General features: G+C 43.8%; 1 protein-coding gene across 4 annotated transcripts in view; it reads right to left on the minus strand.

Moving 5' to 3' along the window:
* Positions 1-5718: 5718 nt before the first annotated feature.
* LOC144829437 (uridylate-specific endoribonuclease-like) overlaps positions 5719-17374 on the minus strand; it is a 270796-nt gene continuing 259140 nt past the window's right edge. For all 4 annotated transcript variants that reach the window (XM_078688592.1, XM_078688602.1, XM_078688610.1 and 1 more), the window contains one exon: positions 5719-6000. In XM_078688592.1, the coding sequence (XP_078544718.1) occupies positions 5889-6000 (112 nt within the window). In that variant the 3' untranslated portion in view covers positions 5719-5888. The remainder of the gene's footprint in view (positions 6001-17374) is intronic.

Raw genomic sequence — 17374 nt, forward strand, 5'->3', positions numbered from 1 at the left:
TCCTTGTTCCTCAATGATATAGTTCACTGTTTAAGATTGTCCCCTATGGATCCTCCCTCAGTGGCCAATGTAAAATCCCCAATCCTATTGTTTTTGAACAATACCTTGCTGATTTTCAAAACCCTGAGCGGAATACAAAAGCTTCTGAATCACTTTGGTGAGTTCTGCTGCTCTCAAGGATTGGAAATCAACACAGCTAAGACAAAATTATATATTTCAACCTGCACAAAACATTTAAAGGAGGATTGGCATATGATGGTGTGCCACTGGAGAGGGTGGGCTCCTTTGCGTACTTGGGAGTCACTTTTGCTGACTCCATGTCCTGGAAACCTCATGTGAAGAAGGTGATCATACTTTACAGCATATACAAATAGTGGGGGTTAATTCCAAAGAGCATTCCAGCATACCAATAGACCCTGTCCTCAGATATATGAATCAAGAGCACTGGGGTCCGCTTTATACGGGGCTGAGCTGTGAGGCTTTGTAAATATTGATGAATTCATTAGATCAGAGAAGATATTTTTGAGAAATATTGTCCACATTCCACTGAGCACCCCCTTATTCCCCTTGACATTTTACATGGGCATAAAAAGGGTGGAGAGCAAGTGGAGGTCTACCCCTGAGCTAACTCACTGCACTGCTGCCCTCCAGAATGTAACGAAATCTGACAGCTCCCGTAAAATAAAGTGACTTAATGAAATCCAATGGTCACTTCGCTCAATGAGGCTGGATGACCTGTGGGAAAGCCCTTCTGTAGCTCCCATTCCCCCAATGGAAGCACTCAAAAACTCTGTTGGGTAAAAATATGTTGAATTCCACAGAATGGCAAATGCTCCCCTAACAAATGGGATTAGTTTATTGGGACTATATTACCGTACCGCTAGATAGAAAATGATACTTCTAGTTCAGAGTATGCACATTACCGCTTAAAGCTTTTACCTATAAATGGACATCTTCTGATTCCCAGGCTTGTGTTGTATATAATCACTTGAGAGAAACTGTAGCCCATGCCTTTTATGCTTGTCCCACCTATGCCCATTCATATTGGCTGTCACCTTCATGTAAAGAACAAGGCACCAGCAACCATAGTGCTGTCCTCTGTATTCTTAGATCAGACTGCCAGCCATTATATGCATGCACTGTAGCCAAGATTTTGAGGGCTATGGTCAACTTGCAGAAGGGATTTTTCTTCATGCATGTTATATGAAGCTGGCTCTGTATATACTTTACCACAAAGAGGTATAGTGTGCACAGTCAAGTGAGTCCCCAAAGGTATCGCAGAGGTTAAAGTAGATAATACCTTACTCTCAATTTAGTGGTAGCTGGGCTGAGCAGTTTGGCTTATCAGAGGGTAGTGTGACTGTATTTGGTGAACATACTCATACAAACTAGAAACACACATTCAAGAACTGATTTCCAGGCACTGTTTGTAGAAAATATTACTTTGGTACTTCTGAGGATTAGCCTCTCTTGTATTTATTATAACTTAAAAGGGAGCTCTTATCAGTTCCCATAGCCGAATTACTGTGTTCGTTCACTTTCTTTGGAACTTTTTTGTTAACTTCCCTGGCTGCACGCATTTCCGATACTTCTACAAAAGCTGTTCACATTGTTTAAACCACATTCACTATCAAGGTAAGATAGGATCTCTTCCCACAGGAAAAGGCAGAAAGCTTCTAACACTATACTTGAATGTATGCTTGCTATTTATTACTTGGTTGTGTAAAGCAGACACTTTAGCTTCATAATGTTTGAGGCATTTCCAATGCATGCCTCACTACCTTTCTTTGCACTTTGTAGGCATTATCAGATTGATTTTTGTAAATAATCTTTTTGGTCATTATGGTCAAATTATAAATGTTGCAATAAACATTGCATGTTAAAAAGAATGTTAATATACATGAGCTATGCTATATTTTATTACTAAACAGGCAGTTACATGTGCAGTTACCTTGCAGACAACAGGGTCATGATTTGAATGGTGCAGCAGATGCAATGGTACTGGGCCAAAACATTGTCAGAACTCCTCTAAACACCTAATATTTCTATATGTTACTACTAAACAGGCAGTCACAAGTGCAGTTATCTTGCAGGCAACAGTGTCGCTATTTGAATGGTGCAGCAGATGCAGTGGCACCGGGCCCAAAAGTTGTCAGAACTCCTCTAAACTCATAAAAGCTATATTTGACTACTAAACAGGTAGTCACAATCTCAGTGTCGGGTAGGCACACCAAGGCAGCGGTGTCTTTTGACATCGGATTTTCTCACCACATCTGGTCACAGTCCAGGGGACCCCATCAGGTTGAGGCCACAGGCATCAAGAGGAGGTCAGGAGAGGTTGTCCAACACTGATCACAGGTCAGGATCACCCAGGAGACTTCACTGGGAACATAGGCCACCTGGACTTAGGCTTCGGGTGCAAAGAGGTGCAAGTGATTGGGATCCACCTGGATCCAGAGGGTTTGTGTTGGTTTCTTGGCTGGAAAGATGTGGTGTCCACAGGAGACAGGAGACTTTGTTGAAGACAGCACAGATCCTCCGGGGTTCTTGAGGTTGCTGGCTGTGGCCCACGACAATTGCTTGTGGTAGGGTCGCTGGAGGAGGAGACAGGCTGGTAGGGCTGGGGTCAAATCAGTTGTCATCTTATTCTCCACTGCTGCACAGCTCTTTGTTCCTTCTTATTTGTAGGTCATTGAATCGGAGGAACAAGGTACAGGGGGGGCCTTAAATACTAAATGTAAGGGTGTTACTGAGGGTGGGGGAAGTAGCCAATGGCTACAGTCCCCTAGGTTGATTACACCCTTTGGGTGCCCCTTCACTTTGGGGAGAGTGTCACTTCCCTGTTCCTATTGGCCTAATTCTCAAATTCAAGATGGAGAATTTCTAAGAGAGGGGTTCACCTCATCTCCTGGTGTCCCTAGGGGTGTGCCATGTAAAGGTGGACACTTCTACTTTTCTTACTAATTTTCTTGCCTGTCCTGCAGCCAAAAGTGAGGCTGAGGCAGGTAGGTGGGCTGCTCCACTAGTTGGAGCTACCCAAATCATCACATCACATCACAAGGGGAGAGCCTTTGAGGCTCACCGCCAAGTATGAAGCTCCCCCAGCCAGAATAGACTGTGTTCCTGAGCTCCGAGAGCACAAAGGCTCTCACCCCAGGAATATGTCTGGTGGTGGCTGGCTGGCATGGACCAGTCGGCCAATACACTAGAAGTTGGCAGTTTTTCAGGGGGCATCTCTAAGATGTACTCTGAGCGCATTTTATAATAAATCCGACACTGTCATCAGTGTGGGTTTATTATCCTGATACGTTTGGTAGCAACATTTTAAGGTTTTAGTAAAGCCACCATGGAGCTGTGGAGTTCTTAATGACAAACTCCTGTTGTAATTTGGCAGCGATTAGGTTAGCATTAACTGAAGCCATCCTGCTTTTAGAGACTATCTTGTCTGTATTTGCGGAATCCATTTTGTATTTCTGTCAGCCATTTTGTTTACCATGTGCTCTCCATGTGCTCTGTCCAACCTTCCTGTTAACTGCTCCTGAAATCTGTCTAGAGACGAGATATATTTAGCCTCTCCTGCTCCGCACATGCTCAGTTGAGCTTACAGCTGTCCCCAACTTGTAACTGTCAGGATGTGTCCACCAGAATTAGCAACTGTTTAGCTCCTCCCACTTGTTGATTGTGCATTTTCTGTATGACCTTATATGTACCTAAAACCAGCATTTTGTAGTTGTACCGCCTTCATTTGAGCCCCTGTGTGGGTATAAAAGGACCAAGCTCCTTCCATTCAGTGTGCTACGTCATACGTTGCCGAAGGGTGTTGTGTGAATGTAGATCCACCTCATGAGGTTTAATAAACTCTGTATTTTCTATTCCAGTTTCTGTGCCAACTTCTTCCTATTGGTCTGAGGACTCTGTGCAGAGAAGGGTGAATCCCTTGCACTGGTAGGCCTTGCTGAGGCTCACCACCACACTCACAACCCATGTACTCAAAATGGCTTCACTGCACTTACAATGTCTGTGAATGTCACAGACACTGTAGGCATATTGCTCATGCAGCTATAACCTCACTTGTGATATGGTGCACCATGCCTTAGGGCTGTAAAGCCTGCTAAAAAGGTGACTTACCCTTGCCACAGGCAGTGTTTGCGGGCATGGCACACAGGGATGTGTGCCATGATGACTCTTCAGTTTAGGCTGCACCAAAACACGCAGCCTGCAATGGTAGTGTGTGGGTGTTAAGGTGAGGGGCCTCTGAGGGTGGCATAGTACAAGCTGCAGCCCTCAGAGGCCCTCTCTGGTCACAAGGCCCTTGGTACCAGAGGTACCTTTTACAAGGCACTTACAAGTGGCCCAGAGGTGTGCCAATTGTGAAGACAAAGGTACAGTTTTGAGAAGAACACTGGTGCTGGGGCTTGGTGAGCAGGGCCCCAGCACACACTCAGTCAAGTTGGTATCAGGTATCTGGCAAAATGTTAGTGGGTAACTATGCAAAAAGGGGCACTTTCCTACACATGTGAACAATTGATTTTTAATTACTTTTATTACGCAATGTAATTTTTATTGTATGCATCTGATGATTTTTTTTTATATGTTAGATATTTTTATGGTAATTTCATGAATTTATAATCCTGAATTTATTGTATTAGGATATGTTTGTACATGTTTTTATGGCTTTGATAGCCAAAATAAAGTGTTATTGAATTGAATTGAGCAAGATAGGATCTGAGCTCCCTCTCCTTCCTCTGGTTCAAGTGGCTCCTACAGCCCAATTGTCATATGTAATAAGCCTATTTGCACACTGGGTTACAGCAATTAGGCATGGCTAAATTACCATGTAACCTTCTCTGATGATGCCTTTTTTATTCAATCCTAGTTTCCCCCCTAGAGTGACCAACGGCATAGTGTAATACTGTGTCACAAAGCATCTCATTCTATTGCCATAAAATAAAATTATTGTATGGAACAGCAGGTTGGTCTATTAATGTTACACTTAATACACGCTACAACAATAATTTTAAAGTATGGTTTGTTCTATACTTACTCCACCCAAAAATAAAGTGTTGGCTTTATTAACAGAATCACACTGTACATTTACAACTCGTAAATAAAATTGTTAAAAAATGTATATAACTGGTAACTTGTGTAACATGGCCCTATAATGCCATCTTTTTTTTGGTGACATTTACAAGCCAATATGGTTTATGATGTCCCTAGAATGAATCAACTGCAGAATATGTATCCTCTTTTCGTCTGTATTTATATATCTATATGTATTTATCTAGATCAACCAAAAAACTCTCAAATAAAAACATAAACAAGAGAAGGCTCCAAATTTATGACATGTTTAACTTGACATGTTTAACTTGAAGGACAAACCTTGGCATGCTGTGGTAAGCAAAATTAAAACATGAAAATTTAGAGATTTTTTATTATCACAAGCTGTTAATGGTGTCTAAGAATTGTGTTATGCTTTGGTATCATAGTTGATGATGTCAGCAGGAAATGTTAATGACGTTATAGAATTGCAAGTCACAGAAATGCATACATTTCTTTCTGTGCTAAGCTTTATGAGTAAGGCCGAGTTGTGCTGTAATATTATTATATCTTACCTTGTTTAATACTGTTTCATGTTTTAAATATGTTCTTCAATAACAGTGACTAATTATGAGTAAGCAGCAGTGTATCACAGTAAAATAATAACCATGGATAGGCAGATAGCTTGGAAGTCTTTTATTTGTAAATTCCCTACTTCTCAGACTTGCTCTCATTACCTTTACTAATGTGACTCGTCAGAGTACTTTGAAAAAGACAGAAAAAGTGTTCAACTCATTCAAATGATGCAGTCCTGGGAATCAGTCCTCGCAAGGCGGGATCCTTTTTAGTGACTATGTCACTGGATAGGCTGTAGCGATGTAGTTCCGGCCATCTCCGTAACTGGACTTGGTCCAGGTATATGTCTGGATACTCAGTGGGTGACCCCCAAGGCTTACCTTGCACCTAGGATTAGAAAAAATATGGATATCAACTTCTCAAGTTGGGCAAAGACTCTTTTCTTCAGTCAAAGACAAAAAAGCAGCTCAGGCGTTCTTTGAGGTACTGCCCCAAGTTATTTAATGACCTGATAAGTTTGCTGTCTGTGATGTCTTTTACCCAGTCAACTAATTTTTTTATTTTTATTTAAAATTTACGTTAGCCAGAATACTTGTCAGCACCTTGAAACAGTTTTTCGACAGATTCAAGCACATTAACACTAAACACGCATCCAAATGAAATAATTTTATCGTTTCAAATTAAAAGCCCCTTCCAAGCGGCGAGTCGTTCCGCTTGCTCCGTTCCGCCCCGCTTCCCTTGCCCGTTTTTACCCAACTGCACGCTTTTACTTAAAATCACCACTGACAACGTTCTTTGGTGCCTGAAAAGGTCACAGTATATTCATCAACATAACATTATCCATTTTAACAGTTCATGGTCATATCTACATTCATTGTCCATGTTATATATTTACATCTATTGCTCTTTGAAGTTTTTTCTTGCATATGGACCCAGCCTCCTCAATATCCTGGGAGGGCTTCTGATTCATGGGTCTAGGCTTCAGCTTGCTACCGATTTGGAGGGTGCCCGTGTGGACCTGCCTGGGCTGCAAGTGCCGTCCCACTCACCCTGTAACCCTTTCTTGGGCCTCCCTTCTCCCAGGGGTCCCTGCCGTGTGTCATCTCATGGACCTTACTTTAACATCTACCCTACTTTTCCTGAGCCATCTTCTCCCTCAGTACCCCTGCCGTGCCATGAGGCTTCTCAACGGTCCTGCGGGAGCATTACATCTACTCTTTCTATGACTGCACGCCGCCCCTTGGCTCTCTCAGTGCCCCTGCCATGAGGCATCCCAAGGACACTGTGAGGCTGATTGGGGGGGGGCACCTTGTAAGAGCGGGGCCAATCCTGGCCCCTGCCGGCCTAGCTGGCATGCAAATAGGGACGGGGAGGGCCTCCGGAAGGTGTTTTACCCGGGCCCCCATATGGTCCGGCTTTGCCTACCCGGCCCAGGTTCTGTCATGCAGTTTGCGGATTCCATCAATGAATACATGAGGTTTACAGCTGTGAAAACCATATTAAATGCATTAATATTTCATGGCAAAAAAGAGTTGATAGAGACAAGAATATTTTTGGTTTGTGCAAAGAAAAGGCAGTTCCAGCTTCTTAAGTTAATTCCTTTTGAGCTTCGTTGCTGAAGCCACATGGTGGAACACTCCCCCCTGGGAGTGGAGTTTCCAGTCAGTGAGAACTGTTTAAGGCTAGTATATTCCCTCTTGCCCAGTGAGTACCCTGCACTCCCTTGGTGCTCTGTGGCTGGCGCCACTTTGATGGTCCATAGTGACAGGCAGGTTGGGCTTTGAGGCACCCATGCTGGGAGTGCCTGCCTCCCTTGGAGCTGCATTAGATTTTGCAAGGGTTTGGTCTCTCGTTTTTGGCCCATCTGTTCCCTAGGGGTGACTTTGGGGGCAATATTTTATTGAAGTGTTGTGCTGGCTGGCTATTAGCCTCTGCCTCATTCTTTAGGAGCGGATTTCGGGAGAGGTCAGTCGTCCTTCCTATGTTTTGACTCCCTGATTTGGTTTCCCTGATAAGACTACGGGCTACACATGAAACATTTTCAATAGGGTATTTCAATGGTGGTCACGCTTGGCTTGGCCAACCTTCCATTTTAGGGGTCGCCCTCTTTAATGCCCCACATGAAAGCCCCATACTTAAAATGGCAACCACCTCACCTGAATAGTCATCATCTAAGTACTCCTCTCATTATTTTACATGGAAAGTAAAGAAGGACCTACATTAATGTATCCCTAATGGGGTGGCCATTTTGAAATGGTACTGTTCCCCTCCAATCTAAACTCAATGTGTACAGTAGATCTAATATTAGATAGATAGACCTAGTGAGTAATAGTCAGGGCCACTGGAAGTCTGGCACTGGAGTTACACTCAATCTTGGAATGCCATCATGATAACAATGGTGCAATTTAATGTTTCCTATGACCATAAAATGTGAAACAAAAGACACTATGCTGCCATTTCATCTGCAATAGCCAAGGTCAGCCTCCTACCCAGGAAAGCTCCCGTCCACAGAGTAAAAAAGTTTCTTAGCTCTCCAACTGGCCAGAAACCCAGATATAGAAAGATGAATCACTTCTCTCTGGATAACTTATGCTTTAAAGTGGCTAAGGGCTGGTCATCTTTGATGGATACTTGGATCCTACTTCTGTCAGTAGCATGACTTTCCTCAACTCTGTGTCCCTTATTTGACTCTAACTCCCCTCTTCTCTTCCTACCCTTGTGAGCTTCTCTCACTCTGCACCCATCCCCATCCATTTATCTGGCTTTAGCTATTTACTCAGTCATGGATCCTAATTCCCTTATAGCACCATACACCAAAATGGAGCTGGCTGGCTGCAATGCTTACGTAATTAATTACCCTCTCTTTCTAAAAAAAAAAACACTTCCAAAAGCTTAAAACACAGACTTCTTAAATCTCACCCAGAAACTCTTATCTCTGACCCCCTACCTCTGCTCGATATAAGCAATCTTATCTTTTACACAAAAAGAAGAGCAAAATAGAGGATTTCCATTTACTCATTGCTCTTAATCATTACATCCAGGAAAATACCACAGGGGCTAAGACTCTTGGTAGCCCCCTCACTCACTTGCAGAGCAGACCAACCATCACCATATATAACAATGGGATCATCCTCATCCAATCCTCTGACAGCAGTCTAGAAGTATTAGATGAAACTTTCTCTAAAATGAAAAACTTTGTGACTAGGAATGAATCAGTCCCCTCCCAGTGTCATACTAGCTCGTCAGGCAACCCACAAGAAACCCAAGCAATGTCCTTGCACACCCTAACCCCTCTACTGTGAGCAACATGGACAATACCAATTCTACTACAACTTCTGATGGGTCTAAGTCCCCCTTCATGATCCGACAATCTATTCCTAGCCCATGCCATACCACCAGAGCAGCGGTCGCTGAGTCAAAGAGCAACTGAAGCAGGTCCATCACCCCGACTCTACCCTCGATCTGTAATTCTACTTGCTTGCCTACATCAATCTCCATGGGACATTCTATGACAATCTTAAATTGTGTACTCCCAAACAGCAACATGACCCATATGACCCCATCGCTCTTACTATTGTCAGCTCACTAGCTCTACCCCACCTCCCCTCAAGTTGAACTCCATCTCGCACATGCCCTCCCCTCCTATGGCTCTCTCTGGCCATCAGTACTCTAACACTAGAGGCCTGAACACCCCTCCTCCCTTCTGGCCCCCTGATCCAAACCTTTAGCACTTGTTCCCTATTCTCACTAGGCAACTTGCGCAACGTTGCACTACGGAACTGCACGTAGCACAGTGCAAACATGCGTAGCGTAGCGTAGTGCAGCGGTCATTTTTTGCTTGCTCGCGGTCATCAATGTCAAGTTGGCGACCGCGAGCAAGCAAAATGACATCCTCGCGAGACTTTTTTCTTGTTCGCGATCAGCAACATCAAGTTGGCAATTGCGAGCATGGAAAATAAACCTCCAGGCGAGACTCTCAATGCGGGGAGGTCAGGTTTCTCAATGCGAGTGGTCGCGCATGCTAGCGACCGCTCGCGATGAGAAACTACCAGTCCGCTTTGAGAAAGCTGCAGCTTGAGTAAAAATCTACTCGAGCAGCAGAAAAGAACAGCTCGCACTGTGCAAGATGCTGTTTTCAATGATTGCACAGTGCCAGATGCTTGTCCCCACTGTGCAATCATTGAAAACGACATCTTGCACAGTGAGAACATGCTACTACGCAGTTCGGGTAGGGCTACGCGTAGCTCGTGTAGTTATTGTTATTGTTATTGTTATTTTTGATTTATAGCGCGCTCAATCACCTACAGGCCTCTAAGCGCTCGGGAATCGATGGTAAACAACAACCTTGACAGTACAGAGGACATCCACTGGCCTACGTGGCTCACAGGGCTCTCCTGAACAACAGCGTTTTCAGCCCCTTTCTGAAACGTAGGAGGTTTCCTTCCTTTCGTAGTGGCTCAGGTAGTGTGTTCCATAAATGCGGAACCAGCACCGAAAAGGCTCTACCGCCCTTGGTGGCACGTTTGTACCGAGGGCAGACTAATAGCTGAGAGTCTGAGGACCTAAGAGCTCTCTTTGGGCTATACATTACCAGGCGATCTTTGATGTAAGCAGGTGCCATGCCATAGATGGCTTTATGGGCGATGCACAGATTTTTAAATTCCACTCGCTCCTTAATAGGGAGCCAGTGGAGGCTTTGTAGCAGGGGGGATGCTTTAGTGTGTCTTGGCTGTCTGAAGATAAGACGAGCGGCATCATTCATCACCACCTGTAGCCTATTTATCAAGGTTTTTGGTAGGCCAAGGTAAAGGGCATTTCCATAATCTATGCGTGAAATCACAGTAGCTGCGACGATGGAGCGTAGCATAGATTGGGAAATGATAGGCACTAATTTCCGTAGCTGTCGGATGATATTAGTACAGCTGCCCACCACTGAAGAGATTTGGCTGACCATAGAGAGGTCACAATCCAGTTTGATCCCCAGGCTCTTCACGTTCAAACTGGGTTTTGGTGCTGGACCTAACTCTGCGGGCCAGTAGAGGTCACACCATGGTGAGGTGGTAGATGAAATAACCAAGACCTCAGTCTTGTCTGGATTGATTTTTAGGAGGTTTCCTGTCAGCCACTGGACCGTGTGTCTCAAAATATTCTGAGTGTGGAGTTGGGCGGTGTTTGTATTGTCAACACTCAGCAGCAGCTGCGTGTCGTCTGCATAGTTATATACTGTGCAGCCCATACTCGCCAGGGAGGCAATCAGAGGCTGCAGATATAGATTAAACAGCAGTGGGGATAGGGCCGAGCCCTGAGGTACCCCACATTCTATTTCTCCCACGGCGGAGATTTCTTCTCCGAGTTGTATTCTTTGTGTCCTTCCTGACAGGAAGGACTGCAACCACTCGAAAGCCCGGCCTTTGATGCCAAAGTCACTCAGCCTTTCCAGTAGCAGCGCATGACTGACGGTATCGAACGCCGCTGAAAGGTCTAATAAAATCAGGGCGCTCGGTTTTTTACCGTCAGCCAAGCCTCTCAATTCATCCAGCACCGAGAGCATCACCAACTCGGTGCTGTGGTGTGCTCGGAACCCTGCTTGTCGTTCGTGAAGCAGGGAGTGGGACTCCAAGTACATGGACAAAGATTTTAATACATGTTGCTCCAGTACTTTAGAGAGAAATGGTAGCTGAGAGATCGGCCTATAGTTTTTTAGTATTGCGGGGTCTGCGCCAGGTTTTTTCAACAGCGGTCTTACCCGCGCTTCTTTAAGTGCTGCTGGTAGTTGTCCTAATTCCAGGGATCTATTTAGGAGATGGATGACATGCTCCTCCAATAGTGGACGGGCTGCCTGAAAAACTTTAGGTGGACAAGGGTCCGCTGGAGATCCAGATTTGATTCTGGCCATCAACTGCTGCAGGCTCAAGATGTCAATCTCTGGAAACAGTGTGATGGCACAGTCAGTTTGATTTTGGGGGATTATAGGTGTAGCCATTCCATTAAGCGGCCCATTTTTTATGTCCTGGATGATGGTTCTTACTTTCTCCAAGAAAAAATCCTGAAAGCAATTGCAGTTTATGGGAGACTGAACGCTGTCTGGTTTTTTGGTCAACTCCGACAGGATTTTAAAAGTCTCTTTCTGCACGTTGACTGCCTTACTTAGACGGGATTCGTAGTACTCGGCTTTGGCAAGGATGATATGTTTTTTGTATGCGTTCAAGGAGGCACGGTAGAGGTTCCTGGCTGAGTCCAGTTTAGTTTTCCTCCAGCTTCTTTCTAGGGCTCTAAGTTTCTTTTTATGGTCCCTCAGTGCTGGCGTGAACCAAGGGGCATCCTTACCCGGGCCTTTTAGCGCCTTCATTTTTATTGGCGCTATCTGATCAATAGCTAGTGTCAGGGAACGCGCTAAATCCGCGTATTGCTGATCTAGACTATGATCTAAGTTCGGGGGGCAGTCTCTGGGCAGGAATACCTCGGTCAGGGTCCTCAAATCGACCTCTGCCCATTTGCGGGTTTTCCTAGCCTCCAATGTTGGTTTGACTATTTGGCCCTTAATACGTAGCTCACAGGAAATTAGGTAGTGATCAGACCAAATACATGGGGCAACTTCTTTCAGCGTTAGTGAGGGGTCTGTAGTCCATACCAGGTCAAGGGTATGACCTTTGGTGTGCGTGGGGACATTCACGATCTGTTTAAAGTTTAGCGCTGACATCAAAGTGTCCAAATGGCGCATAGGAGCGTCCCAGTGAGGTTTATCCCAGAGCAAGTTGAAGTCTCCTGTGACTAAGATTTTCGAGTAGCGAGTACAAAGGTCAGATATGATGGGGGCGAATAAATCCACTTCGCGTAGCTACGCGTAGCGCTACTTCGTGAACTACGCCCACCCCTACACTGTACCAATTCTTGAATTTCTGATCCCAGCTAGCAATTACACCATAAGATTAGATAGATCTAGCAGACCAGGTGGGGATATCACCTGCCTACACCATAACAATTTCTCAGTGAAACAGGCTCAAAGCATCATTCCATCTTCTTGCGAATACCTAGGCATCGACATTGCAAGTATTAACGGGCCACTATGCAAACTGCATGTGATCTACCATCCACCAGGAGACAACCTTTCATTCATACAACAAATTATGGAAATCATCTTAACCAACGTGGGACAACACTTCACTCAGATCTTCCTCTGAGATTTCAAGCTCTACTGGAATGACCCAAATGACCTTACTGTTAACAGTTTCAAAACCTTCCTAGCCTACCTCAACCTGATCCAAATCTGTGACAGTCCTACCCACAACCTGAGTGCAACCTAGGATCTAATCATTACCAAAGTCAATACCATTCAACTTGAATCTGTCGTCCGTTGTGACTGGACACTGCATCACCTTCCTAATCACATAAAAAAATTCAACTAAAAAACCAGGACACTGGAAAAGGAGTTTATGAAACACAAACCTGAAGGAAAGGATTTTCCTCAGCAGTAACATATTGCCTCTTGCTGTAGACATGTCAGATGTCCATGACCTCACAAATCACTACAACAATTCCATGATGAACATTCTAGACTTGCTTGTGCTCCTAAAAAGAATTTCCACAAAAAACTCCAAACCAAGGTACAATGCTAGCCTAAATGCATAAAGACGTAATCTTAGACTAGCCGAATGATTTTGAAGATTCTCACCGTTCCTCAAATACCAGAAGCACTTGATATTGATGAGGAACATTGATAACAAACACATTAGAAGTTTGAAAGCAAATTTCTTTAGAAACCAACTAAAGGCAGAAACTGACCTAAATGCTGTTAGAATTAATCAAACTAAAATCTAATAAGCAAACTATCTTCGCCCCTAAATGATGTACTGAGTGTTGGAATTCCTGACACTATCATGGGATATGATAGGATCAGGCATGCCTTTATTCAGTATGCCATGCGCACTGCAGTTCTTCCAGTTAATTTGAATTGAACCGGAGCAGCGCAGCGGAAGGTGAGGGGAGCCACATACCGCAGAAGGAGCAGGCAGGACACCGGTTCGCTGCAATTGCAGAGTTTTGGAAACTGCGCATTCCAAACAGAGTGCGGTGTTTTGAAACTCTGCAAACTTCGCTGGCGGAGCGGAGTTATCCACCAAGACTTAGTAATAACTCTTTATTAAGTTTTAATTTAAAAACACATAACATTCTAGAGAGTTCTCCCCCAGCCCACCCACTGATTCTGGAAGAAACCACATCACCCCCCTGTACAATGGCAATGTAGATCGCAATCGACCTGTTCAACTCAGGCTAAACTAACACCTGTGCTAAATCAATAGTATGTCTGTTTCATCATCACTTTATTATCTAAGTCTGAACTTTAAATACAAAAGGCGTAGGGCCTCTGGTGATATTACATCAAGATATGCTTCTGTGACATTTGTTTATGTTTAGTGGCAAGTAATCTTTCAACAGTGAACCTTCTCAGGCGGTGAATATAGCTATATTTGCTTAGCTATTCTAAGTAATTGTCAAGCTTTGTTAAGTTCAGTTTACTTGAATCTCACAAATGGCTGCATTTTCACGTTTTGGGATTTTTTCCACTGGTTTTAATACATTCATGCTCATAAAGTCATACAGGAACTTTAGGAACATCTTTACGTCTTGGCATGTCAGGTTTACATCAATCCTGATTCCTTGCCCACAACAGAACATGAGGCTGCTGGATCATTCTCTTGAATTCTGCCGGAATACAAGCCTTAAGGCCTTTAGTGGAGTGCCATGGGTCTGAGGAGGAGTTTTCCCAGAAAATTGTTTTCAAACTTGCGTACCTTGGGCTTTTTTTGGAGACACACAGTTCTGCTCCATATGTTGCTACCACAACCGCTTTCATCCTGTCGGGCAGAGTTGGTTTAGTCACCCCCCCCCCACTATTGCATTTACATTGGGCCATGGCTCTCATGTTTTCTTCTATAGCATTAACTATCTCGTATTTTTTGTTGGGCAATGATGTATGTCATTAGTATTTTGATAGTGCAAACATAGCCAAATTATAGCGGATTACTACACATGGCCATAGACAAGCATACGGTCAATGAATATAAGGAGAAGCAGCTGGATTGTGAACGGTAAATGCATTATGATGTAATGTTCTTTAAAAAGGTGAGTCTGGAAATCTTTCCTCAATTGGATCAGCATTGGAGTGGTCCTAATGGATAGGGGGCTTTTGTTTCAGATCCTGTGTGCATAGACGTCTAAGGCTTGCTGCCTTGTTTTTAAATTATTTCCTCTTCTTAGTCTGCCGTCTGATGGTGTCCTGGCTGCAAGTGTGCTGAGAACGACCAGAGATGGTGAGCTGGTCTGCAAGATAAGTTGGGGTGCTGGTTGTCATAGCTTTGTAAATGAGTCAGCTGGTTTTGAAGACAGTAAGGACTGTCTAGAGGAGCCAATGGAATTCCATTAAGATGGAGGTGATGTAATCCTATTTGTTCAGTGCCTGGATGAGAGCTTATGCAGAGTGTTGAATGCCATTAGGGGGTGCCATAATGGAGTCTGAGGGGCCATTGAACAAGTGGCCATTGAACAGGTAGATATCACAATATAGATGCATGGCTATGATGGCTTGAATAGCAGTTCTCAAATCGCTTTCTGGAAGACATGGTTTAACTTTCTTTAGAAGAGAGAGATGGTACCACGCCATCTGTTTTTGACAAGGTGTTCCTTAAGGGTGAGGATTGTATCAAGAGTGAAACGCATTTATATTGCATTCGGTGAAAGTAAGGTTTTAAAATCTTCAAGGTTCATGTCATTGAACCAGGTTTGTACAGTTTCTTGTTTGTTGTTCTTGGTGAATAAAAGAATTCAGTTTTGGTTGGGTTGAACTTTAGCTACGTTCCGGATATCTAGATCTTTATGATGAGCAGGTAGTGTTTGAGGCATGAAATATATGAAGCAGAGAAGACTTGCATGTTGGCGAATCTTTTTAAGATGTATTTGTATTGAAAATTAATAGCAAATGATAAAAAACTGCATATAATTGAGGTACATTATTACAATGGTTCATGCAGAGCACCATCTGCATACCAGTTGTCCATTCAAAACCTCATTAGAGACACCTCTACTTTAAACCGGATTCAGCAAGGCCATTGGGTGCACAAATTTAAAGGCACCTCCTGGGTCTCAATCCATGGGTGATATACCTTGTCCCATTTTTTGGGCACCCTCTGCTTTCACAAATATGTTTTCCAGCTAATGAGCACCGGTCCATATCCTGTTTCCATTAGTCCAGGTCTGGTGTGGAAACCACACCCCATCGCGGAACAACATCAGTTTTCCTAGCCACCATGAATTCCAATCTATACAGAATTTTAGGCTTTTACTGCATCCCATCCTCATCGCCACAAAATGTAGTAAGTAACTTCCAAACGACTACTGGGTTAAAGGTAAGACCTTTATTTTCTGTGCCATCTATAGCAACCCGGGCCCTTCCTGGCCAGAAGTCAACTGACTTGAGTTAATCGTAGGGTCTGGTTATAACTTGGGGCCGCATACCAGTTCATCGAAATTGTGTACACCGTGCGCCTCAGTTTAGACCATGTCCTATGTAAATCAGCCTTGACCCTGCTCCTTCAGAACAGTCGAGCCAGAAACTGCCAGTGGCTGAGATTAGTTCAAACATTCCAGCCATCACTTTTTTGTACACATTAGTTATCTGTGAGTACAGCACTAAACAGCTGCATGTAAAAGATGATAATGATGTTAGGTTAAGGTATGGAATCTTGAGGTGCTTCTGAAGTGATAGGGATCTTTTGTGACCTTGATGATGATATCTTTGGTCGATCCTAATACCTAGACTTTCGAAGGTTGTGACACTATCTAGTGAAGCTCCACATACAGTGAAGGTTCATTTCAATGGGGCTGCTGGCTCATGATCATGAATTTAGTTTTGTTCGAAGTTATCGTTAGCTTCTGCCTTAGACCTATAGGGCATAATGCAATGCTAGTTCTGTCAAAGTTAGGAGGACAGTGTCGTTGGCAAATACTGGCATGAAGTCTTTTTAATCTCCCAGTTTTTGTGCATCAGGATTCACGCCCTATAGATATTTGCTTACGTCACTTATGTGTAGACTGAACAACGTGAAGCTGGGATACATCTCTCTTGGACTCCAATATTATTTGCAAAGTTGGTGTTCTGGACCGTTTCCCATCATTCCCATGTCTGACCATTGCTGGAGCGTGTCAGTGCAGCTGTATCTGGGCGCAGGGCAGTTGTTTTGGGACTCCTTGTTCCTTTAGTGGAAGCCTTAAGAAGTTCCTCCCTAATAAGGTGAAAGTCGTCTTGGCAATGGCAAATGTCAGGTGCAAGGTAACTTTCTTGAATCTTATATAAATCAGGTAGAGCATCTTCGATTGTACTCATTCCTGCCCTAACCTCTGCTTTAAATGTGAATCTTATATTCTCTCTTTGACCTTATCTTGTAACTGGTTTAGTAACAGTTTCCCATATATCTTGCTCACCCCATAAAATGATGAGCTTGGGCAGTAACTTACAAGATCCAGAAGATTGGCAATCTTATTCCCAGTATATAAGAAAGACAGTCTCCAAGGGGGGAAGTATATTGCATTATAAACTGTGCATAGAGTGTTGCCCATGCGTGTGTGTTTGCCCATGCCTGGTGGAGGTCCTTTTGCTGCTTGTGAATAGTGGCTGAGACCACCTTTATGCCAAGGCTTCGGTTTTTTGCTTCTTAGTTTAGTGGTTGGACTTGGCTGGTCATTTAACGAAATGCCGCTCCCTTCC

The sequence above is a fragment of the Lissotriton helveticus genome, chromosome 1_1 (genome assembly GCF_964261635.1).
Source record: "Lissotriton helveticus chromosome 1_1, aLisHel1.1, whole genome shotgun sequence".
Lineage (NCBI taxonomy): Eukaryota > Metazoa > Chordata > Amphibia > Caudata > Salamandridae > Lissotriton > Lissotriton helveticus.